Raw genomic sequence first — 27,001 nt, 5'->3', positions numbered from 1 at the left:
GCATCTTTACATGCCTTGATAAAGCTGGCCTTATGACAATAGAGAGAGACAGAAATGTGTATTAATGGGGTGAGTCCATCAAGAATACAACTTCCCACCCCCATTTATGGCTGGAAAAAAAAAGTTGCAAACCACAAAAATTGTATTCAAAACTTCTCCGCCTCTCACTTGTCCCCATACATCACCAGCGCTTAGCCACTGCCTGTAGCTTACCCCACACCAGACACCCTGGAGTATCAAGACACAGCTGCCTCTGCCACAGAGATAGCACTCATCCTCAAATTCCAGCATTTAGACACAATCTAGTATTTTCGTTTCATCAGTGTTACATAACCTGCTGGCTTATGCTGGGTGGGGGAAGTGAACCTGTCCAGCTTCCCCTGCAGTATGATCGTGGAAGGAGTAGCGCTCCCTTCCCTAACGCCTCACATCCAAAGACCTCCATTACATTCAAGCACACCCTTATGAGGCAGGCAAGCATTCACCACTCACAGCCTCATTTGATGGAGAAGACCATGTTCCCTCTAAGCTGTGTGCGTGTGCGCACACACACAGATCCTAAACCTCACACACACGGTGGAACACCGCGCGCACAAAAATTTGTACAGAAGCACAATCGTTTGCACCGAAGAAATTTTTTGTGCACACGGCCTGTCAAAAATGAGAAGGAACATTGGATAAGACCCACATCCATCTAAACACTTACACACAGGCTTAACTTTACGCAAGTGAGACATCCCACTGAAGTCAACGGGACAACAACTCACACACCTTAAGCATGTGCTGAACTTTAATGACTTAGAATCATAGACTATCAGGGTTGGAAGGGACCTCAGGAGGTCATCTAGTCCAACCCCCTGCTCAAAGCAGGGCCAATCCCCAATTTTTCCCCCAGATCCCTAAATGGCCCCCTGAAGGATTGAACTCGCAACCCTGGGTTTAGCAGGCCAATGGTCAAACCACTGAGCTATCCGTCCCCCCTTAATGATGGATGGATCGGGGCCAAAGACATTACGAATCTTGGCTTAAGTAACACTAGCCAGTCAGTGGAAGAACTGGGAACAGAAATGAAGAGTCCCGGCTCTTTGTCTTCTGCTTTAACAGCTACATCTCATACCAAATGGTAACATAATAATTAGAACTTTGGGTCAGATGCCATTGCTTACAGGAAATAGCAACACGTGTCCTGAGCTAGAGGCGATGGCTGGTTTGCCACTGTATGGATGGAAAATACTTGACAACTAAAGATGGAAAGATTAGAAGGAGGAAAAAAAAAAAAAAAGAAAAGAAAACGAAACGAAGTCAAGTTCTTTGCTAACTTTTCAGTTTGCAGGTCCTTAGATTTGCCAGAGGTACGAACTGTCAGATTACCAACAGGAAATGACACCTTCCAATGACAGAGCAGTAACTGCTACAAAGAAAGATCTGACGCAGATAAGGATGGTTTGCTGCAAGTAACACTCCCAGGTTTCCATAAACCTACGGCATCCTGTGCCTTTAAGAGCAGCACTTTTCTAGGAAGGGGCTTTGTTTGTTTTTGTTTTTTGTTTTTTTCCAGAGTTCACCAACTGTAGCTCACAAAAGCTTATGCTCAAATAAATTGGTTAGTCTCTAAGGTGCCACAAGTCCTCCTGTTCTTTTCACTAGCTCTGAGTGACTTGAAACCAGATCCAATCAGTTTGCGGAAAGATGCTTATTTCACATTCCCCCCTCCACCACTCTTACAATCTGAGAGACATGCTAGGTTTTTTTCTGGCTATTGCACCATCAGCAATACAGATCTGTAATTGCAACTCTGCTAATGATTCTGTTGTTAATGAGTGAGATAGTTTAGGGTGACGAGACAGCAAGTATGAAAAATCGGGATACTTTTTTTTGAGGGTGTGTGTGGGGGGGTATAGTTGCATATATACGTAGGGCCCTACCAAATTCATGTCCATGAAAAAGGCATCATGGACCATGACATCTGGTCTCTCATCGTGAAATCTGGACTTTTGTGTGCTTTTACCCCTATACTAGACAGATTTCACCGGGGAGACCAGTGTTTCTCAAATTGGGGGTTCTGACCCAAAACAGAGCTGCAGGGGGTCACAAGGTTATTGGGACGGGAGGGGTCATGGTATAGCCACCCTTACTTCTGCACTGACTTCAGAGCTGGGCAGCCGGAGAGCGGCGGCTGTTGACTGGGCACCCAGCCCGCCAGCAGCAGCACAGAAGTAAGGGTAGCAGTATCGCAACCCTCCCCTACAATAACCTTGCACACACACACACACACACACACACACCTCCTGTTGGGTCAGGACCCTACAATTACAACACTGTGAAATTTCAGATTCAAATAGCTGAAATCATGACATTTATGATTTTTTAAATCCTATGACCGGGAAAGTGACCAACAAGGAACTGTGAATTTGGTAGGGCCATATCTATAAGCAAAGCCCATAATATCAGGACATCTGGTCACCCTACTCCAGCTTCAAATGCCAAAGCAGTGCGTTGTCACTACAGTTTTAAACAGAAGTCAATTTTTTAGCACAGTCAGCAAACTGGACTCTGAGCAGGTCTACTGAGTTAGAAGGGGCCATTTATAGAGTCCTTTCCAGAACCGAATGCACCTCGAGAGCCATTTCCTGTCCTCTGATGGGTACGCAGCTCTTGATAATTTCAATCACATGAACCTCATGTGCATCCAAGGGCAAACTTGGCCCTTAAATGTCGCTGGAGAATCTCTTGGGCTTATTCTGCCAGAAGATTTTTAGACTAAGCAAAAATGAAGCAAGATGGAGTTGGGGGGATGACTGTCTAATTAGCCACTAATCCCATCAAACAGCAAGGAAAACGATACCTGATTCGGTCACCTTCCTTAAACAGGTGAGAGCCCCATTGAGTCTGGAACACTCCTCATCACTGGCCCCACATTTCTTCATGGTTTCTTTCACCTTGGACTCATTCATATCCAGTAAGACATCTAGGGTTAGCTCCTCTGGGATTCTCTGCAGAGAAAAGAGGAAGAGAAAAAATGACCATTCTTTATTTGTTTCGGAGCATTTCCGGTAGAGCTGCCACCTTGTTGTCTAGGATCTGACTCATGATTCACTCATTTCAGCTGTGACTCTCTCTCAAGGATCCCTGGGTCAGTCATGACTGCACAGCATACTTCAGTCAACCATGCCTAACAGCTGCTCCCCCAAGCTTGTCTGAAAGCCTCTCTCGCTAAGCTGTGAGTAGGCAGATGTATGGTGCATCATCAGCCTGTTACACTCACTCTCCCGTTAGTAACGAAGGCTTGTTGTGCCAGAATTAGAGCTATTCGGAAAGCAGGTTTCCCCCGCTGTGGAAAAATTTAACGAACAAACAAATCATTGTCAAAAATTTTCAGAGGAAGTTTCATTTTTCAGTCAAAAAAAACCCAAAAGCGTGGAAAGTGAAAAAGGAGGGGGAAAAAAGTTTGCAGCTGGAAGTTTTCTGATGAAAAAAAATTCGGCAAAAAATAGAGGAAAGCAGACATCACACACACACACCCCAAAACTCCAGTTTTTCCTTTTCAAAATAAGCTCCAGTATAGAATTTTCAACTAGCCCTAGCCACAATCTTTCCAAGGAACATATTTGTGCCGCACTTTACACACAGAACAACCCACTGAAGCCAAAAAAATATGGGAAAAGGCTCAAAAGAGGTAGACACAAAAGATATAGCACGCTAGGAAGCTTGAAGTGATTTGGTATTTCCTGAACATAAGTCAAGTTCTGTTTTTACAACATCCCTCGGTTTCCAGCACAGACTTACAAACAGGGCCGTCCTTGGGCATATGCAGCATACTCGGCCGTGTAGGGCACCCTAAAATTTGGGGCACTCCTGAGTCTTAGTGTCCACCCTCCTGCCTCTTCGGATCCCTGTTCTAACCCTTCCTGCAGGCTTCCGCAGCTAGCTGCTGCAGCCTGGCGAGTCTTCCTCCAGAGGGGATCTAGTAACTTAAAAGTGAAAAAGCCTTCCAGCCTGCCAGACCTATTAGCACAACACTGAAGCTGTTAAAGAGCCATTCAAGTGGTAAAGAAGCCATTTAATGGGCATTTGCCAACCCCAGATATATACTGTCAGTTTCTGAATTCACTGACAAAAACAGTTGTGCATTACTGTAATATTTACTCAGAACATGTTAATCTACAACAGGACCTTACTTTAAAATTTGCTTTAAAAATATTTCATTAGTGTGCTGCTGAAGATGATAAAGTCACATCTCTAAAAAAAATCCTTGCATAGATTTTTAGGATTTAAAAGGCCCCACTTCTTCAGATGCATGGAGTGAAAATTACAGACACAGGCACAGATATACTGACACGTGAAGAGAAGGGAGTTACCTTACAAGTGGAGAACCAAACTACAAGCTACGAGCCCGCACTGCCATCGAGCATAGGGGCACCAGTTTAATAATACCGCGTAGGGTCCCATAAATCCTACGGACGGCCCTGCTTACAAACAATAGAAGAATAATAAGGAGTACAGGTTATGGGATAACAGGCTGAGATATACAAGAATTCCCCTGAAACTTTTGCTCACAACAATCACGATTACCAACCCTCGTGATTTTACCACAAGTCTTGCGACATGTCGTTCTTTTTCTTAAAGGCCTCGCAGTTCCTGGAGCCACAGGATTACAGGACAATTACAACTTTGATTTAAAGAAAAAAAGAAAAGAAAAAGTTTCACACCCTCATTTGTGAGGAAAATAGCTTGAAAACATGAGTCCTAAAGGCTCAAAAACTAAGCCAAAAACGGTGTAAGAACCAGAAATGTATAAAGTTTTTTAAAGCTTATTTTTTTTAAATGCAGTCTCATCATATGCCTGATGGATGATTTCTCAATGCTTGGGATTGGCAGGACTGCAAACTGAGACCCAAACAAACATCCGAGGTTTGTGTTAAATTCTCTTCGCGCCCTACCCCCAAGACACAGAGCCATTCTGTACTTCCAGTTTAAAATCATATTTACATTAGATTAAAGGGAAACTAATGAATCAAGAAAGGACAAAAGTAAGGTCTCTAAGAAAAAAAACACAGTGACATTCTTCTGTAACATGCTGGGTCTGAGCAGAATGCAAAACTGCAGCTGCCTCAAGCCAATGTCTGGCAATTTAAAGGCACAGTACAGAATAAAAAGAGCTGGTTTTCTCAAATGATTTTTGGTCAGATCGAAAGTAGGAGGCACCAAGACCGTAAGCAAAAAAACAAACAATGAGAATGTATGCGCTTGGGGGATTTGTAGCCAGACACTACAGATGCCACCAGTGCACACAAATATATCGTAAAATTATTATTATCTACCCTTAAAAATGCCACAAGCTGCACCACTTCAGTGTAGACAGTTCCTACGCTGAGAAGAGGGGTTCTCCCACTGGCATAGGTAACTCACCTCTCTGAGAGGCATTCTTCCATCGACCTAGCACGCTCTACACTGGGACTTAGGTCAGCATAGCTAACTCTCTCCGGGATGTGGATTTTTCATCTAAATGAAACCATGACATGCCGTGGGGCAGTCTTCCGTCCGACAATGGGTTCAAAGCTTAGGGAATCACAAGAACTGCGGGAGAAGAGAAGAAGAGGAGAGGAAAACGTGGCGGAGAATTCCAAGATGTCAAAATTTCAAAGGAAATGCAAACACATCGGTTTTGCTAATATTTTATTCTCAGGAACTCGTATGTCACAAGTGTTACAATATACAGATCTGCTGCTTTTTAGGAAAGATCACACACCAACAGATCATCTGAAAACAGGAACAACATGGGGCCAAAGTCTGCTTGTCTTTGGCACAATTCCCATGGAAGCCTATGGCGTTCTGCAGGCATATGGCCAGCAGAATTGGCCGGCAGAATCTAAGCCCACACCTACCATAGTAGATTCATTACTTCCCCGGCCACATCCAAACTCCCAGTCCAATACACCCCCCTAGATGTTCAGAGATGCATCTCTGCCCAGAATGTGTACAAGGGTCAGCTCTACAATATAGGTAGTTATCTTCAGAAGATGAAAGAAACCCTGTAATGGGCAATCATGCCATAATCTGACACTTGGGGAAAGTTTCCTCCTAACCCTTACCAGTTAGTGGTTGACTTTCTATAGAGTCCAAGGCCAGAAAGGACCATTATGATTATCTGCTCTCACCTCCTATATAGCACAGGCCACAGAACTTCCCCCAAAATAATTCCTAGAGCAGATCTTTTGGAAAAAAAACATCCCATCTTGATTTCAAAATGGCCAGTGATGGAGAATCCACCACAATCTTTGGTAAATTGTTCCAATGGTTAATTACTCACTGTTAAAAGTGTACACCTTATTTCCAGTCTGAATTTGTCTAGCCTATTTTTTTTATTTTATTTTGCCCTGAAACACGAGGGCTTATGTCCCTTATAATTTTCTATCGCTTCTAATGCAAGTTTAGATATTCTCATTATGTGTGTAATTAAAGCGATAGAGACTGCATTCACGTCACTTTAAAAAAAAAAAGAAAAGAAAAGAAAAGGAGACAATCAATTACTTTTCAGGCAGGAAAGCAACCTAAATTACTTAGCTACTCCTCTTGGCAATCCTGTCATTCCAGATCAGAATGTAAGCCAAAGTCATTGTGCGCACACTGCCCCATGCTGTTCCACGCATGATGCAAAGGTAATCAGTAATCTATTACTGATTTTAATTTCTAATAGCTGAAATATGTAACAGATTACATTTGCCCTGAGAAAGCAAAGCATCTCAGTCTCCGCTGACTCCATTAACCTCGGGTTTAAAATTGCAACTACAAATGGAGGTGTGCTGTGGTGTGATGGTTGGAGCACTGGGCTGGGAGTCAGGGGCCCTGGTTTCTCATCCAGGACTCCGCCATAGAGTGTGTGCCTTTGGACAAATGCCTTAGTTAACCCATCTGTCAAGCAACAATAAGAAGGGACTTCCGATCTTTATCACACACTCTGGAACGAACAGATAAAAAGAGCAGGGATACTTCATGATCAGGTCCGTGGACTGAATATGGTTCTCAGTTACACCTGTATAAAGGAGGAACAACTCTACTGAAGCAATTCTGTATTTGCACCAGTGCTAAATGAGAGCAGAGTCTGGCCCTGTGTGCACACAGAGAAGTGGGACAGGAGAAGGGATGTGAGTATGCCTTCTTTTCTAGGCGACGGATGGTAGATTTTACACTATTATCCCTGGATGAGAGTGCAGTGGCAAGAAAGGTAGGCTCTACTCCAGGACAATGAGGAAGTGAAGTCTCTGTCACAGAGACAGGTACACCGGGAGTTTGGTTTAATGATGGAACATGTGGCTGCACAAATAGGAGCAGAAGATAGGAAGAGGCGCGCTGGCATAAACGAATGCTGAATACTACCTCAGGCTGCAAGCCACACACAGAGGGAAGAGTCACAGCGCGTTCTGGAATTCTGTTCGGCACCAGACGCTCACACATCCTTGCCTGTGAGAACTGTGCCTCCAGCCACCAGCACGCCGGTAAGGGCTGTTAAAGCTGGCACAGCAGATTACACAGGTTCACCCATCTGTTATGTGTTGCATTGAAAAGCTGTACACACACCCCCATGCACATTTCTGCTCTTCCCACATTGTCTGGTGGCGGACCAGAAGTCCAGTACACTCTTGCTCGGTGTCTGGCTCACAGCCTTAGCCAAGAGCAGACGTCTTTTAGCCAAGGGTTAGTAACTAAAGCAATTGGGACCCTGATCCTGCAAGGTGCAGTATGCTGCCCGAGGTGCTGAGCACCCTCAACTCCCACTCCAGGCTTGTGGGGCTGGGCCTTATAAGCTCTAAAGCCAGGGTCTCCAGAAGAGCTCAGGACCCACAGTTGAGGCTGAGTTTGCAAGACAGCTTGGCTACCACTTACTAAATAAGGACCAGAGGATCAGAAGCAAGCAGCAGATTGGGTGCCGAGCTCGTCTGAAGATCTGGCCATCCACGCCAGAGGGGAGCTGCTTGGGGCTAAGTGCTTTTGACAACCTGGCCCTGTGAATATACACGACATTGGGATTGCAGCAAGACGGCACAAACCACTCGGAACACCTCGCCCCATGCACAGCTCTGAAGCACAATTGGGCAAGTGAGTTACTGGGCAGGGAGCGGCATTATGCTGGTCTCCGAGGAGGCACCAGACAAATCACCGCAGGAAGCTGGGCACTTGTTGAGCCAACGGTCGGATTTGCTGCAGCCTTTCTGATGAATCCCTGTTTCATAAACAAACCTCAGCTACTCTCAGATGTTTACACATGCTGCCTTTCCACAATCCCTCAGTTTTCCCCGCTTTGGGTTTGAGCGGCATCCAAAGACGTTTTCCTCCTCCTGTGGGAGGAGGCTTTGAAGGTTCAGCAGAGAACTCAGTGTCCAGACTACATGGCTGCTGAATCTTGGATGCTGATTTTTAATCTCTGTTGTGGAAACACCAGTACTTTGCACTGGTTTGAGTCTGCTACAGCACCAGGGGCCACTTGAGAGTGTGTTGTTTGGGAGCTGCCAGAGAGGCCAGATATGGGGAGTTTATTTCCTACGCTTCAGCTGGCGAGTTAAGAGGCAGCAAAATGAACTAAAAAAATTATAATCACAGATGTCAGACGTGGGAGACACCTGTTTAGTCAGCTAGACCCTGCCAGTCCAGGCTAGCTCCTGATGCAGTCGGAGCGCTGCCAGTCACCGCCAAATGACAACATGCTCTCAGCAAAGGTTCCTCAGAGTTGGCAAACTTTTAAGGGAGGTTGGCAAGGATTTGAGGAGAAGGTACAAACGCTACCCACTTCTTCGCTAGCTCACAGGACACTCATGTGCGGCTCTTGCTCTCAGAAATGAGCAGACCCCATAACTTGGTGCTTGCTCTTCTCCCTCTTTTGAGCAGGATCACGGCTGGGTCAGACAACGCTGCCAACCCTCTATCCGCACCCCACAGGAGCGGGCTGAAATGGTACTGGGGTATTTATTAATGCTCCAGTCCCTGCTGGGGGTGGGGATGTGCATACTGCTTAGCAAAGATAGGCCTCGTCGACACAGGTTTTGTACTGGTATAAAGGCAGAAATAAAAATAAAACCATTAAAATGGCATCAACACCCTCAATCCACAAACAAACCTAGTTAAACTGGTAACTAAATTAATACTTACCTCTTATCTAGTGCTTTTCTTCAGTAGATCTCAAAGCACTTTACAAAGGAGTCCCCTTTTATATATAGGGAAACTGAGGCACAGAGCCAGGGCGGGGAAGAGATGACTTGCCCCAGGTCACCCAGCAGGCCAGTGGCAGAGCCAGATCTGCCGAATCCCTGTCTTGTGCTCCACTGAGTAGGCCAAGCCCTACCTTGGATGCAGTCATACCCACATAAAGGCACCCTGTACGAGTATCACATTTCCCCTTCTCATACCCGATAAACTATACCAGTCTAAAGGACTTTCATACTGACATAACTGCATTCACCCTAGGGGACTGCGTGGCTTCAACTGTATCAACCCAGTAAAAGCAGTACAACTTTCTATCAGAGAAAAGGGCTAAGCCGCAAACCCTACTATGAGCAGGTATCTGGAATGGCATCCTGACTGGGTTCCCGACAGACTACAAACAGAGCAGAGAGAGAGTCAGAGCGGGGACAGCTCATCTCCACAGGATAGCCAGCATGAGCTCCTAATACCGCATCTGAGGAAGGCTGGCACTTGCCAACGTTTGATGAGTGGGTATGGTACTGTGTAGCAGCATCTGTCGCCCCACAATGCCCGTAGCTCATTCCCAGTGGCGACTGCACCCAAATCCCGTTTCATCTGCACGGAGAACTGGGAACGCCTGTAGATTCAGGTGCTGAGCTTGCTCCCCTTGAAAATGCTGGCCAAATGCCAGGGTGGAATTTCATCTCAAGTCTCATGAGATCTGCTGTGGTTCTTCGAGCCGCAGTTCCCAGCGCAATGCGCTTCCCTTTCTGGCCCTCGTGACTGCAGAGATAAAGCCTAAAAACGTGACCGCGGTGCACCCCTAAAGGTCCAGAAACCGAAAGGCTGGTAATAAAACCTCCAAATGTTATTGATTTTAAAAATCGTGAGAGTGTCAAGCAAATCTCACGATCTTGGGGCGGGCTGTACTAACAGTCTCAGTGGCTGCAGCAGCAGCTGGTGCAGTCATCAGCCCCGTGTTTTGTCCAGCAGATGGCAAGGTCCTGAAGACTTTAAAAGCCTCCTCTTCCGCCATGAGGCTATGGAGCTAGGAGCAAATAGCGAGAAAGTCTTCAGGGCTGACGCTGCCTTCAGGGTGCATTTGGCAGCTGGCACAGCAGGCTGGGCTTCTACCTGCAGATGTGTGCTGTGACACCATGGACCTGGGACCCAAAGCAGCTGCCTTGCCAAACCCATAAGTGACGTCCGATATCGCCCTTCTCCTGCCCCAAGGAGTTTAATTTTAGAGAGGGATAGAATGGCAAGTTGTAGGGAAGTATAAGCCCAGAAAAGGAGATTATATTTAAACAATCCCAATGACCTTGAGTAGGGAAAGCTCAGACAGGCTTCCAGAACCTGCTGCCAGTCCCCAGGACACGCGACAAAAGAAACTAAGCCTCAGAAGGGGGAAAAAAATAAAATAAAATAAGAGGCTTTCTTTAAACAGCCACTCATGTGCTGCACATATGTGGTGGCTTAATATAAAACTGGTCAACCTGATCCCTGCAAGATTGGCCTGATGCGATTTCTCTCCGTTGGCCCCCTGGCCAATGCGATAATCATGCCGGTCACTAGTTCAAGTTGGCACTTTAAAAACAGGCTCAGTTGTTGTTGCGGCCGCTCCCGCTCAGCTGTTGAGTCTAGTAGAGCAGATTCTGCATGACACGCTTTGCAACCCGACATCTGGCTCACGAGTACACAACACCGGGACTGCCACGGTTCCGATCCCGATCTTGCTAACCCTGATGGAACACCAATGGAGTTATTCCCGATTCATAGCAATTATGGGGGAGGTAAAACAGCAATGGATTTAACTCTGCCTGCCTTGTTTTGGTCCGTTTTTGGACGGTGCCACTTTAAAAATGAAAAGAAACCCAGCTCAAACAAATACAGACATCACAGTCCAATCCTGAGAGGAGCTGGGCTCTTTCAACTCAGAGGGTGTTCACTGGACTGAGCGTAGAGCCCCACCAGGCAAGGCATTTCCCTGAAATTCACCCATCTGCCTTGGAGGCACAGCTACAGACTCAGCAGAGACCTTCAAATCTAGGAGCAGGCTCTGGGTGACTGGTTTAAGGAAAGCAGCAGCTGCCAGACACATTTGCTTTTCCGTCACCTTAAGACAGGCAAGCCCTCGATAGAGCCACTCACCCAGCCCTCTGGCTGTTGCGAAAGAATGAGTATACCGCAGATTGTCTCTCTGTCAGGATAGGAGAGCCTTAAAGAAGGCCCCACACCAATTGCACGGACGTGCTAATTTTCTGCTCTCTACTTCAATAGAGTTCAAACGGCTTTCTTCTCATTTCTGTTGAAAAGGGTTGGCACAAGTGGCACGGGCTTGGTATTTATATAGGAAGAGTGGGGTATGGATGGACGAATGGGTGAACGATAGATGGGAAATGCTAACTAGCGAAGGGGGAGACATGACTGAAACCGCTGTTCTGAAGTAGCTAGGTCCCCTGGAGACACAGGTTCAAACCCAAGCAGTGTTTACACAATCCCTTCTTGCATGCAGCGTACTGCACATGGCTCTTTCTGAGGAGAACCTGGGTTCTGATAGTGCCTCAGTGGGTGCAGCATAGGAACCTAGACAGACCCTGCCCCCACTGGGAAAAACTCCCATAGGCTTCAGAGCAAACAACCCCAAATACTCTGTGTGGATAAAGGAATCCCTTTTCTTGCAAGGAAAATTTTCCACAGAGGACTTGGCCAAAATCTCATGTACCCCCCCCCTCCCCCCCACAAACACTGCCGTGCAGCAGGCAATGTGCTGGCTGGCATATGGGACCACAACAACATGACATGCTATAAACCCAAGAGTGTAGTTCTGTTTCAAATCAAAGCATGAGCGCTCCCATACCTTAGAGAGGAGGGAGAGTGTGCTAGCCTATGACTTGGAAGAGCCAAATTCAATGCCCTGCTTTACCACAGACTTAAGGCTGTGAGAACGGCCACACTGGGTAAGACCAATGGTCCATCTGGCCCAGGATTCTGTCTTCCAATAGTGGCCAGTGCCAGATGGTTCAGAGGGAATGAACAGAACAGGGGAGTTATCAAGTGATCCATCCCCCGTTGTCCAGTCCCAGTTTCTGGTAGTTGAAGGTTTAGGGACACACAAAGTGTGGGGTTGCATCCTTGACCATCTTTGCTTATAGCCATTGATGAACCTATCCTCTGTGAGCCTGTCTGAACTGAACAGTCCTGGCCTTTTTAATCTCCCCTCAAATGGAAGCTGTTCCATACCCCTAATCATTTTCATTGCCCTTCTGTGTACCTTTTCCATTTCTCATGTATCTTTTTTGAGGTGGGGGAGACCAGAATTGCACCCAGTATTCAAGAGGTGGGCATACCATAGATTTAAATGGTGGCATTATGATACTTTCTGTTCCATTATCTATCCTTTTCCTAATGGTTCCTAACATAGTTTCCTTCTTTGGACTGCCACTGCACATTGAGCAGATGTTTTCAGAGCACTAGCCACGATGCCTTCAAGTTGTCTTTCTTGAGGGGCAACAGTTAATTTAGACCCCGTTATTTTTTATATAAATGTGCTTTACTTTGCATTTATCATCAACATTGAATTTCATCTGTCATTTTGTCACCCAATTTAGTGAGATCCCTTTGGAGTTAATTATCTTGAGTAATTTTGTATCGTCACACTTCCCGTGTAACCTTGAGCAAGCCTTAGTTTCTCTGTGCCTCACTTCCCAATCTGTACAATAGGGACAATAGCGCGGCTCTACCTCACCAAGGTATTAGGAGGATAAATAAATTTATGGTTGTAGGGTGCACAGATACTACAGTAATTAAGGTCTATGCAAGATAGGCTGCTGGCAACCGTGAAGGCTTACTCATCGTTCTTGATTCAGCAGAAGAGATCTAAAAAACAAAAAAACCCAAACCAGGAAACAAACCCTTCTTAGAACCATGAGAAGGGCTTTTCTACAAAGCCCACCTTCATTCCAGACATACAGAGTGTGAACTCTACCGTGTACATGCTTGAAAATGAGCACTAATGAAAGAAAGGTTTAGAAAAGGCAGCTCTGTCTTATTGTGTGACTAAGTGTTTCATAGCAAGCTATCCCCTCTATTTGGCAGGGACACTGGCTGTCAGGACCAGGGCCCACCTACATGTTGGAAAAAATGTCATGGATCCATACAAATGTTAACAATGTTGGGATAGTTTTTGCAAAAATTCCCTAATGCAGATAAACCTATAGTAAATATATTAATGTGTCTCACACACACACACCTTTCTATGTACACATGCAACGTGTCTCCAAGCCCAACCTGAAAACAGTTTCTTCTACCAGCTCTGCAAAAGTGACCTGACCTGTTCCTCACTCCCATATGGGCGCAGTCTTTACAAAGCTGGACATCTGTCAAGGCCCCAAATGCCCCTTCTTAATCAATACATTCCTGGAAGATAGCTGGCTAGGTGAAGAAGCAGATGCTCGATAGGAGAAAACCCATTACATAAGGTGCTTAAAGTCCTGCTGGTGACTAAGTAAAAGCATGTGAGCGAGGGTGCTTTGAAGATTGTCTCAGTGAAATTAGCTTTTATTCTGCCTTGGCTGCTCCAGTGCCCAAAGAGAAAGGCAATAGAGTGACCTTAGAGTATTAGCTCTCTGGTCAGTTCACATAATAAACAAACAATATTCTAATAGTCATTTTAGAAGCCTCTCAAGCGATGTTTCATAGATCACTCTGTAAACTGGATCTGCCCAGGTTTTGGTCTAGTGCAAACTCCCCTCCAGCTACTAAATCTTTTATACAGACAGACATTCTTGGTGCACAGAGGTGGAAAGCCCTTGCCCAAATTGCAAACTGAACTAGTAGAAGAGATGACCCTGTAGATAATAGCCCTATGGACTTCAGGATTTGGGATGCCTGCAGCACTGCACAGTTGTGGTTCTCAGATTAAGTAGCATTGCAGTAGGGTGAGGAATGATGGGGAGGGAGTGGACATGGCCTCCTGTTGTACATGGGAGGAGTCACAGACAAGGAACCTGTGGGAAGCTTGCTGTTACCACATTATATGTATATGGCATCCTGCTAAGAAATCTCCAGATTCCTTGTGCTGTCACAGTCAAGATTGGGCCAGTCTCTCTTTGATCATGGTGATGCCCTGCCGTCCCACAGGATGCAGATGGGATCAATCAGCAGCCCTCTGTTTGGAAAAGCATGGGATTACTGAGTGGAGAGACGGTCTCATACCACTTGGTCTCATACCACTATTCACAACCTTTTGGAGAAGAGAGCTAGTGATGTGCCAAGGGAGGTCTCACCTGCTGACTGACTACAGCCTCTTGAGAACATCAGCCAGGTACATTGCTTATGAAGGAGCCTCGTTTAGGGTTAAAATTTGCCCAGTGCCTTGATGCCGTAAGTGGCACTTGGGCCATGTGCCAGTGCTTGGTGCTGGACTGAATTTAACCCCTACTGCAACCTTTTTGTGCTGTAAATAGAGGAGCTGCTTCATCTTCCCCACTGCAAAGCTAATGCTGAATGAAGGGAGCTGAGTGGAGAAGTCCACGCTGCTAGGGTCTGTTCTTCCAAGGACTGTGTGGTGACCTTGTGGGGAAGCTCCTGCCAAATGGCACAGTTGTCCTGACCTGTGGGGAAACCATGTGCTACGGAGTCCTGGAGAGAGGGCAGTAGTTCCCCCATGTTCCTCACAGCAATCCCCTGAGGCTACAGAGCTGGTGGCTCTCAAGGGAGTCCCATCCAGTTCTCCATGATGGGTAGGATGGCAACTGTAATATGGCCTTGAAGTTGGAGACCGAACAGGAATACACCATTCAAATGAAAGGTCTTTATGGGGAGACTGAGAGCTCCCGGTGCTGCTTTTCCACTCCCAAGCTAAAAATACACTGCACAAAAAACTACAGTACCCCCAGACAGCTGGGCAGGACAGTCAGTTACAAACTGGTCACAATCGGTCTGAACCACTCCACTCCCTGCAGCCTGACCTACACTCCAGGGAAGGGAATGCTGCAGAGAGAGATGGAGGCAAACTCTTTGCTCAGTGCACTTGTTCTTCCCGCTGAGTGCAATGTGTAGCCATCCACCATATGATAAAATTAACAGCTCAGCCTGTTCAGATACCAAAAATGTCCCTCAGGCCAGGCCCCCCCCGGGGGGGGGGGGGGGGAGTGTCACACAGAAGCTGCAAGAAACCAGAAGAACCTGACACATGCACGGATTAGTACAAACATGAACCGATGGAGCGAGGCTCTTTCCCTGCCAGCCTACTTGCTCTGATCCCTTCGGGTACAATCCCTCTTGAGGGTTTAAAAAGGAAACACAGCTCCCGTCGAATTCCATGCCCTCTACCTTGATCATAAAGATTTAATGGGCAACAAACTAAATGTTTCACAAGCAAACCCAACACTGATTGAAAAGAACCATGGTATTGCTAGACATTCCCAAAGCAGAATCGTTACAAATCAGACCTGCCAGCAGAACTGCCCTTCATACCATTGATCCTCCTGGAAGCCCTGCGGTGGGAGACGTGTTGGTTTAATGCAGAGGTCCCCAAACTGTGGGGCACGGAGGAACGTTCAGTCTGTGTTTCTCTCCCCCTTTCCTCCCTCCCCCGAGCTGCAGCCCCGCTCCTGGCCCCAGCTGGGAGGGCAGACAGGGACAAGTGGGGGACATGACTCTGAAAAGTTTGGGGACTGCTGCTTTAATGCGATCTCTAGAGCCAGGCTCACCACCCCGTCTACAATAGGCTGCCAGTTATCAACACTAAAAACAGACTTCCAGGCTTGATTGACTAGAACCCCTGCTAGGGCAGAGCAGGGCCAGTTCAGACATGTCTCACAAGATAATGAGGCAGCCATCTTCTTCAATTACCTTTAAGTCTGAGACAAACATTGCAGGGAGTGAACCAAATAGCATCCTGCAGGATTTTTCTTACATCAAAGAAAACAAGCCAACGGTAGGGCCCATTTTAGAAAAAAAAAAAAAAAAACAAAAAACAAAAAAACAACTCATTTTCTTTTAAATGAAAAAAAAAACAAAAAAAAATTAAAAAAAAATAAATTAAATTAAAAAAAAAACCCACCACCAAACCATGTAAGTTCAAGCTGGAAAAGACCTATTAGATCAGTGATTCTCAGCCTGTCTACCCCAGGACCCTCTCCCTTTTTGCAGAGATTTACCCCTCATTTAATGCTAGGCAAAAGGCGGGGCAATCACACACCCCTCCCGACACCTGATCCACCCTCCTGGGGTTCACAACTCCCAGCTGAGAACTCCTGCATTGGACCATCCATACCAACTCCCAGTCCAGACAGGATTATCCCCTGTGTTTTCCTAGCACTTTGTCCATTCTCATTGTCGAAGTATGTATCTTCCACCCTTTGGAGAACACGGCTCTCCCCACACATGGGCTTGGCTAAAGCTAGCCCCTCCCCGGAGCACTTAGCCATCAGATATCTCCTCAGCCTTTTGCCACAAAATTATCCAAGACAGAATAGCCCCATCCCAAAGCAGAGCTGCCTCAAACTAGCTGACTTACCCCATTGGGGGGGAGGGAGAGGGGGAGGGGGAGGAAGGGGAAGAAAGAGAAATCACAGCAACTGGCTTCTACAAATTTGCTGACTTACCCCTCACAAAAATGTGCATTGTAGAGCGAAAATTGGAGGCTTCTATTCTCCACCTACCTCAGCGTCTGCTAGCCCGGCACCAAACAGCCCTCTCACGCTCCGCAGCATTACTGGCTCACTGTTATCCATGTTCACAGGAGTTTTAGCTGTTGCCCAACGCCATAAACAGTGCATTGTTATTACTGTAATCTCTTCCAGAGCTAAAGGATCTGACAGGCGGACATTATTCTGGTTTTAAATACAGGCGTTCACCGGCGGGGGTGAGGGGGGGGATGGACAGCAATTCTAACACTGTGCCGCTTGAAAGCTCTCGATGGCTGGAGCTGTGTCAGTGAGCAAAAAATAGGGTTTGCGCTGGACTGGAGGAGTCAGCAAATATTTTAAAATTAGAACCGGGGCTCTATTTCTGACAGGAGAGCCCGGGAGTTTTTGTGCTTCACTGCACGGCAGCTTTATTTTTGGAGAAGGCCGATCAGAGTTTGGGGGTGGGGGGTGGACTAGCTGAAAATGCCTTCAAAGAAGGCTGGTTTTCCAAGTGCTACATCACAGATTAGCACAGTCACCAGGATGCTCCGGCAGCATTAGAACTGACAAGAGCATCTGAGCATTCACATAATGTAACAGGAGCACAAGCCCTTTAGTTGCTTGGGAGAGACAGTATGGTCCAATGGGTACAGCACCAGGCTGGCAGCCAGAAAACCCTGGGTTCTGTCACTCTGCCAATCTACTGGGTGCCCTGGTTGTTACTTCACCTCTCCGGGCATCTGTTTTCCTTCCCACACTTTGGGTCTTCTCTATTTAGTTTAGACGCTCTTCAGGGCAGACACACTCTCTCGCCATGTGCTTATACAGTGCCTGATGCAATGGGGTCCCAATCTCTGTTCGAGTCACTAAGCTATGGCACGGAGGGTACATTTCTCAAAAGCATCAGTGGGATTCCGGGTAAAAAGTGTTAAAGCATCTAATTGACCTGAATGCCTTAATCCCTTTAGAAAGGGAGATTTAGGCACTTTGTAGCCAAAGTTATGTAGGCACTTTTGAAAGTTTTACCTAGGTACTTTTCATCAATGATTCCCAAAGCGTGTTACAAAAAGGAAATCCAGTCTCATTATCCCAATTGTACAGAAGGGGAAACTGAGGCACAGAAAAGGAAATCCAGTCTCATTATCCCCATTTTACTGAAGAGGAAATGGAGGCACAGAAAAGGGAAGCGATTCACCCAAGGTCACAGAATCCATATCTCCTGACTCCCTATCCATTAGGCCATGCTGCCTGAGGACTCCCTCAGCTACTCTTCCCCAGCAACTCACAGGCATGGTGTTCTTTAGAACACTACAGGAAAACATCCCTAAAGATGTTACATAAACAAGAACACTGAGCCCTGCATAGCACCCTTCTTCTGACTGTTTTCAAAGCACTCTGCTCCAATGTGGATATATTTCAGGTTCTATAAAAACAAGTTCTTATGAAACCAGAGCCCAACAGAAATGGTCCCACGATTTGTGTACAATTTCTAGTAGCCAACTCATCACAAAACAGACAAGCAACCCGCTGCACAGTTTACATCCCAGGCATTAAAGGCCCACCAGCCTATCAACTAAAGCTAAAACAGATTTCATTAACTGCTATTGTCCAAGCAGAGAGAAAAGGAGGATGAAAAACCACCACCACCAACGGCAAAAAGCCAACTAGGATTTGTACAATCCTGTCTTTGGTTTAAGAGAGTGTCTTTCCTTCCCCCGCCCCCCACAACCTGCAGCTCCCAATTTGTTCCCATGAGCCCACACAAAAGTCAAACTGGACAGACTTTGCTGTGTATTTCCTGTGCAACGCATCTCAATGTTACCCAAACCGACTGCCGCTGCATGAGAAAACAAATAACCCTCGGCAATGAAATGGGATCAGAACCGAGGAAAAGGAGAATTGGGATCAAAAAGCAATTTAAATAAATGCTGCACAAGGCACCGGTATTTCTGATGGTGGGAGCAAGAGCCACCTGGTTTGTCTATTTCTAAGAGGATTGGAGACAGCAAGGGGGCTGTGAAGAACAGCATTAAGCAGTGAGAAAGTTTGCTCTTCTGGGCGTGGAGCAGACACATCTTTGCTCACCATCCTAGCAACCACGCAGATGACTTGAAATGCCCAGGATGGGGTGCAGAAGGTACTTCCCCACTCCTTTCTACAGACACTGTAAAGAGGTTTTCAGTGAGTTCCTTAGGCAAAAAGAATTTCTGTGTAAGTTGCAGTTACTGCAGAAACCAACGAACAACCTGGCAGTTCAGTCCCAGGAACAGACTGCACCCTTGCAGCTGCTGCATCTAGGGCAGTAATCCCCTCCCCCCGCAAAAATCTATGAGCTATCTATGAACCACCTATGTTCTACATAAAAACAGCAAGGCCCAGTCCTGAAGTCGTACTACTGGGCCAGGTTCTGCACTTTTAATAGCAATGTGAATCTGGAGGAACTCCACAAACACCAGCTCAACAAACCCCCCCGTTTTCACTCAATCTTTATTCCTGTTGGAGTCAAGGAAATCTTTTGCTAGAAAAAGGATTACGTGAAAGCTGAACTAGGACCTCGGGATTTGCCCGGGGCAGCCAAAACCAGGAAGAGAGTTCACTGCTTATTCATATGCATTGGATTATTATGAGATTTGCAATCACTGGGAATCGACATCAGGCTGTTCACTGGGTGCTGGGCGGTGTGTATGTTGCTGAGCGCTCCCAGGAACGGACCCCATGAAGCCAATGGCACTTACTCCTGTGAGCAAGTGCTCACTGACCTGTGTAAGATTTGCAGAGTCCAGCCTCAAGTGACGAACTTGATGTCAGTTTCCTGCAGTCATAAATTTCCCCATAATCCAGTGGATACAAATAAGCACGTATGTTCTTGCCATTAACAGATAGAGCCAACACTAGGATGGGAGGCTCACGGTCATAAAAGGCTCGCTGCCAGCTTTTTTTTTTTTTTTTTTTTTGGGGGGCTGTTGATTTTTAGCTGCCATGGGTTTCTGAAGTGTGGAGAATTAAATTATAAAGGATCCACACGCTCTTCTGGGGTCACACACCTCAGGCATGGTTTTCATGTGCTGAGCACCTGTAGCTCCTACTGACTTCGACTACAGCTGTGGGTGCTCAGCACCTCTGAAAGTCAGACCCAGGGAGTCTGGCTCTCCTCTGCCATGCAGGTGCAAGGCCTCACACTTTCAGTTTGACCCAGAGACTTTACCCACTGAACCCACTAAGACAGGAATCCTTCTGGTATGTCCCAATCAAGGCTAGATTAGTGGGACAGTCTCTGCTCTCTTACATCAGTAGAACCCTAGATCCACTGCGTCAAATTCTCTGCTGGTATAAATTGGCGTAGCCCCATGGCACAGCTCCAAAGGAAGGCAAATTTACAGAGTATTTAACCCATGGAGCTCAGTAAAGCAGTTCCCAATGTACAGCAGCGTTGCCGAGAGCAGATTCCGTACAAAAACAAGGGGAAATAGCGCAGTTAAATATCAACCAGACAAAAGTGAGGAAGTTCTAGGATCCAACTGCAAACAGCTCCACCCACAAATGCTTATGCTCAACTAACTTTGTTAGTCTCTAAGGTGCCACAAGTACTCCTCGTTCTTTTTGCTGATACAGACTAACACGGCTACTTCTCTGAAACCAAACTCCACCGTTGAATCCCGTTCTTCTCTGCATTTACAGGAGAGACCCCCACAAGCCCAAGTCTGCCCTGGCGGGTATATTAATTGCAACATTATGATCTTTCAGTATACAAGATCATAACCTGAAGTCACCTTCCCAGCCTGTATCAGGTACAGAGGGGTTTCCAGCCCACTGCAGCCAGCAGTGTGAGGTGTAGGTGGACATCTGGCTTGTTTGGAGGGTGGTGTTTCTGAACTATACCAGGTGAATAGGTTAAGGGCAGTCCCTGGTCCAGAAGAGTAGTAGGTGGAAGAAGGGTGTGTCTGGTCCATAAACGTAGCAAGATATTAAGGTACCCAATCCATAGTAAGCACCTCCATCTTGTAGCTGGGGGGCAGATTTTCCCTGCTCCTCTGGATAGGGATGATGGGGAAAGAGGGACTTTAGGCAGGAGAGAAGAATCTTCTCTTCCCATTAGCAGTTGAGGGAGAGAGGACTTAGGAAGCGCAGACCCACCAGGCCTTTTACCGGAGCTGCTGCTGCTGCCGCCCACGGAGCTGGAAACAAAACACGTTGCAAAACCTGTTTGATCTCCTCTCATTCAGATCTGAAGCAGGAAGAGACCAGGTACGCTTGCCAACATGTGATACAGAAGTTCCCGTGCTTCTTAAAGAGACAGTTATTATCCGGACTAGCGTATATATAGTTTTTCCAGATCAAGCACACGTCAAAGCCGCGTTCTGCAGCTCCAACCCAGACAACGTAGTATTGTTGTCTGAGACGAATAATTTTACAAAGGTGCATGTAAATCAACATTTGCAAAAAGCCCCTTGCTTTAAAATAACGTCAGGAGTCTGAATTAGACCAGCAGGCAGTCAGGAAATCCAGTGCTGAAGAGGCAGACACGCTCTGTACTGGTGGATTTGTCCCTTACCTGTACAACTTCTTTCTTTACATTGACGAGGTCTAACCAGTCATTGAATCTTGGGTAGCTGTTGAGCTCCACTGTCCGGTCATTCAGGGGGACGCTCAGCTTACACTGCCGCTGTCTGTTGATGTACCGGACCAGTTTCACCTGTTGGGATCCAGAAAGCAAAACGGTTACAGTTGAAAGCTCTTTGAGGCAGGGACTCATTTTTTTGTTCTAGAGCAATAGGTCCCGGTCTGACAGGGGCTCGTAGGTGTTACTGGATTGCAAATAAATAAGCCACCAACACAACTAACCAGGCACTTCTGGGAGTCAATAGCGCTATTCCTTTACGCTGAACAGCACAGCGACAACTTGATTCCCCCTGTGGTTTCACTAGACAGGAGTGGGGCAGGAGATTTCCATTCCTGCATGACCCTTCTTTAAACCATCACGAAAAGACAGTTGCCGACAGCGGTTAACTTCACCCAAAATATACCACATACATAATGAGGAGTGATCCGTTGCCTTCTGTCTGAAAACTGTGCACACAGCTGGTCTACACTTCCCGAGGACTGGGTGTTCCTGTTGTGGTTACCTCATTCATTCTTTCCATGTGGTGGTTACACCCACTTACAGCATGTGGTCCACATTTAGACTTCCTAGCGTCTTCCTAGAACTCTGTACAGCACCCAGAATAATGGGGACATGCTCTGGTTGGGATCTCTGGCCTCGACTTCAAGACAAACAATTACTTAAAGAATAAAAATTATGTTGGACTCAAAACACCAAACGCTTCCAGTGCCTGACAATCTCAATTTTGCTACAAGAGTTGAAAGAACACAAAAGGAATATTAATATTTGTGCCTTATGTATTTCCTAACATAAAATAAACCTCAAAAGAGATTTCTCATTGTTTCTATGTCACACATCCCCAGAGGGCAGACATAAGCTTCAAAGACTTCTAAACAAACACACCTCAAAGCAATTTAGTCTATCTGAATTTTATTAACCAAAACATGTCTACAGTAAAACACAAGAATTTTAGCATTCGAGGGAAGATCAGATTTATAATTAAAAGGAAAAACAAACATGCATTTCTTGTCCTCTTTAATGTCTCTTCTCAAGTTTCCACTGGAAATATTTTCTGTCTACATGTCTGCATGATGTAATGCAGTGACTTGCATGCAAAAAAATCAGAGAAGTTACAAATGGGAAAGATTTATTAGATCTATCTAATCCAGTGGTTTTCAACCTGTGGTCTCACAGACCCCACCCTGGTGGCCTAGGTTTAGGATTTCCAAAGGAGTCTGCACTGCCATTTGAAATTTTGTAGGGGTCCGCAAATGAAAAGGTTGAAAACCACTGATCTAATCCATCCCCAGAGAGAGGGGGTATCAAATACTAAATGGCAAACAGACACTATGCTTGATCTTCACTGAAAGGCTGGTGTACACTGCTGCCCTCTACAGAGCAGATTATTTCTGACCTGTCCACTGGTTTGGAAGGATATTGCCTCCTACTGACTGTCCTGAAGCAGACATGGACGTCCTAATGCTATTTTGGGGTCTCTTTGGTGACACAAATGATGGAGTTACTAGCATTTACAGTAGCGCCTGTTGTGTGAGGAACTTTCCACACATTCAAGAAGGCGGTCTGAGGCGCTCATGATCTAAAGACAGGTGAGTAAGCAATAATACCTAGCTCTTATACAGCACTTTTCATCAACCAAACTCAAAAAGTGTTTTACAAAGAAGCTCAGTATCATTATTCCCATTTTCCAGATGGTAAAACTGAGGCACAGTGAAGTACAGTGACTTACCCCATGTCACCCCACAGGCCGGTGGCAGAGCTGGGAATAGAACCCAGGTCTCCTGGCCAGTGTGCTATCCACTAGGCAACACTGCCTCTCAGAGGAATAGGGGAAATGGAACATCAATAGGTGATAAAATAGAGGGGGCTTGATCCACAAGGTCTCTGGGCTCAAAGCCCTGGATTGGTTTAGTAGAACACACAATGTGCGATTACTGTGCACACACTGGGTGGCAGCACACTAGAAAAACCCCTCACTACTTGAATGTGACTTGCTTGTAGTGCATTTACGACTATATTGCCCATTACTGCCTCTTCAGTAGGTGGCTGGAAAGCATGTGTTTTAGGACCAGTTCTCTGAAAGACAACTGTGGATTTCTGCATATGTACATGGCCAAAGCATGCGACACCGGGCTAGGAAGAGCCCGGTAAGCCATCCTCAGGATGGGGCTGCGATCCCTGGCCATAAACAACTCTGCTTGATAGTTCAGCAACAGTCGCAATGGTAAAGCAAAGGTGGCAGTCACGCAGTACTGGGATCTTTATCCAGACGTGCATGGCTGTAGCTTCCAAACTGAACCGTTCATCATACGAGCGAATAACCGTGGAGTGGGTCACTAGAAGGTGGGCGCACTTGAGTCAATGTGAGACAAGTATCAGGAGATAGGAGAATCATTAGCAGGCAGAACAATATCTTGGGCTGCAATCGTTAGATTGGACAGAGATAGCACAGTCCAGTGGCTAGAATGCTGCACTAAAATTGAGAAGAGGTTAGGGTTCTAATCCCAGGTCAGCTTCTGAGTGACTTTATGCAAGTTGCTTTGCTCCTAACCACCAGTTTGGGCTTGTCTCCTCTATTTAGACTATAAACTCTTTAGGACAAGGAGTTTTTTTATTTTTTTTTTTTTTTAATTGTATGTGTACCGCTCCTAGCACAAGCATCATCTGAAACAATACAGGATAGGTTTCATCTAAGCTGGCAGCATTCTAGTAACAGAGCCATCTAAAGAATAAAGCAGTCTTAAAATAGCAAGCAGCCATTGGGAACGCACAGCAGACCTGCATTCCTGGATTATCCTTTCCTGTAAACTAGCTGCTGGTTTATTTTACCAGTAATCTGACTACGCACAGTTATCTGGTGTAAATGCGGGGTTTCACTGCCCACACACACACACCCCTACCTCAAGTCAGAAAGTAGCAGCCCTGTGAAATTTAAGGGGTTTTTTGGTTTGTTTTTTAAATTTCTGGTTGCAGTTTCATGCAACCGAGAGTGATACTGCATACGGTGACCCCAGAGATAGCAGTCTCAGATACGTTACTCCCCGGATAGCATGTTGTGCAGAGGGAGCTGCAGTATCCTAAAAAATAAAACCAAATGCAACCGCAATTTTGCCAGATGACGTCCAGCACATGGGGCCTGATTTTCAGAAGGGCCGACGAGGACCCAGAACTCCAACTGGAGCAAACGGAGCACTCAGAACCTTTGCAAGGAAGGTTGTGACCTCTGAATGCAACTTTGGAACGCTAGACCCACTGAAAGTGGCTTTTGAAGTCCTGCTCTCTGCCTCAACCCCCATTCTGTAAGACTGGGATGATAATTCCGGTCTTGCCCTGATCCTGCAAAAAGAACATGGAGTGGACCCGTGTTCACATGATGCTGTGTGTAAGTCAGTGGGGCGCCATGTGGACACAGGGGTCTGCTTGCATAGGTCTCTTTCCAGGATCAGGTCATTTGATTCCAAGCTTCGTGTTGGCAAAGGCCTGTCTTACTGGGCGTTTGTACAGTGGCTGCACAATGGAGCCCCCGACTTGTACTCTCTACCCTAACACATCTAAACAACAATGGTCCTGATACAAATGACCCAGCAGTTATGTATTTCTGGGACAGAGAGACACCCACTATTTAGCGAGGAAAGCACTGGCAAAATGTTTAAATGGGCACGCTCATGGCAAGAAGCGCAAGCCACACGTGACCAAGCATCAACTAATCCCGTTATGGGACGAAACCTTGGCCGTACTGAAGTCACTGGCCGTTTTACCATTCACATCAGTAAAGCCAGAATTCCCCTGCCCCTGGTTTTTAAAAGGGAGATGAATTCTGTGTAGTTCAGGCATGGTGGTTTTTCATAGCTTTAGACTGAAACAGAGAAACAGGACTCAGCTAAAAGGTGTTGGGGTGGTGGCTGTTTTTATTAAATGTTATTACAGTTTCTAGATCTTTGCAGAAACATCTGAACACTTCAAATATCCAGTGTAACGTTCCAATAGTCAGGCCAACAAAGGTTTGTTTGGGGTAGGCGGGCAGCACGTTGGTGCATTCCCTTCCCACAACAGCCTGTCCTCTGCACTTTTACAGAAGTGCCATGGGTAAACTGGTCTTATAGGGTGGGGCAGACCTCTGTATTCAGAGTGCTTTGCAGAACGTGTCAGTGCTAAGGTGAGCCAGGACGGCACACAGGGTGAAAGGGCAGGTTACAGGATCCATGACTGCACAGATCCACTGATGCCAGCTCCCTATTCAGGTGTGCACAGAAGCAACATCAGACATTCCAGCCCATCGGCCAGCATGGTGACAGCAGAGGAGATCTGCTGTAGCCCTGTGGTTTGGACCCTTCTTCAGTATTGGGCATTTTTCCTCTTAGTCCTTGCCCCTTGAACGCCCACCCCACCCAGAAAGCCAGATCATTCTGTCTTAAAGTGATTGCTTTTCATGCAAAGAGTGACAATCCCTGGAACTGCAATACACCAAAGCAATACAGGATTCATGAATGCTGTTCCACTGGACCTTGAAAGCCCTGCCTTACCGGTCAGTCTTCCAGCCACAAGCTGCCCACATGCAGCTGTCAGAGAGAGCCAGCAGTTTGTCAAACCAAACCACAGGAGACTTCTGAAGTCCAAAGACTTAGAAAATTAGAAGTTAGAAATTAGAAAATTAATACCAAAGAATGGCCATGCTGAGTCAAGGGCAAGGAGCCAAGTCAGTCACCACATACAAACGGAAAGTTCTCCAGGCCACTCATGCACATGGCTCTGTTCCTTACTTCAGCCTTGGCTCAATGCAGTGAAGAGACCGTCATGAAGCGGTGACCCAGTGCAACAGGCTGACTAATTTAAGGGATGACTATAGGCACTCTCCCACACACCCCTCAGACCAAGAGATTCTATAGAAAGGGAGCTCTCCTATTTATTCCTGAGTCACAGTCAGAGAGGACAGAAATGAGCTGTAGAAAGCTCATTTTACAAATATTTGCTTCTCAGTTTCAATTCTTAATAGGTTACTTGTTGGAATATTTTTCCCTTATGCCATCATGATATGCTGCAGTTTGTCTGACTGTCTCTTCACTGGATTGTATTTCTTCTGCTTTATAAATCTTCAAAAGGTACTTTTGAAGATTTATAAAGGGCACACACATGGGAGAGACCAGACCTGAGCATCACATTTTTGTATGTTATTACATGGAGTAGCTGGGATATCATATTCTGGACTGAAAGCAATCCCTCCAGAATTTAGATTGCAGTGGAGTTTCCACTCCCAAGTGGAGTTTTAACCCTTAAAATCGATTTTTAACCATTGCATTGGATAGGTCTCTATTGTGGGTTCTGCCTCAGCCAGAGCTCCCATTTCTACTACTAGATAACACAACATCTAGTCAGATTCGAGGAAATGGCCTTATTGCAAGATGCATCTCAACAGACGGCACAGGAAAACAGCTACAATAATACAAGCCATACTTCCACATGGGCCACTCCTAATTAACAAACGCTGGCTGTGGGTGCTTGCTATGGATATACAGGTTTCATCAACTAGTATCATCCAAAGCCAGACAACTTGCATTTCTGAAAAGCGCTG

At 46.2% G+C, this 27,001-nt stretch overlaps 1 protein-coding gene across 1 annotated transcript in view; it reads right to left on the bottom strand.

Moving 5' to 3' along the window:
- Positions 1-27,001, bottom strand: part of KSR1 (kinase suppressor of ras 1) — a 123,992-nt gene that overhangs the window by 48,512 nt on the left and 48,479 nt on the right. Inside the window, exons 2-3 of the mRNA XM_077836882.1 lie at positions 21,367-21,507; positions 2,846-2,993 (exon numbers count right to left, since the gene is read on the bottom strand). Of these exons, the coding sequence (XP_077693008.1) occupies positions 2,846-2,954 (109 nt within the window). The 5' untranslated portion in view covers positions 2,955-2,993; positions 21,367-21,507. The remainder of the gene's footprint in view (positions 1-2,845; positions 2,994-21,366; positions 21,508-27,001) is intronic.

The sequence above is a fragment of the Eretmochelys imbricata genome, chromosome 17, assembly GCF_965152235.1.
Source record: "Eretmochelys imbricata isolate rEreImb1 chromosome 17, rEreImb1.hap1, whole genome shotgun sequence".
Taxonomy (NCBI): Eukaryota; Metazoa; Chordata; order Testudines; family Cheloniidae; genus Eretmochelys; species Eretmochelys imbricata.
Note: the sequence above shows the minus strand (reverse complement) of the source record. Positions and strands in the feature narration are given on the sequence as shown.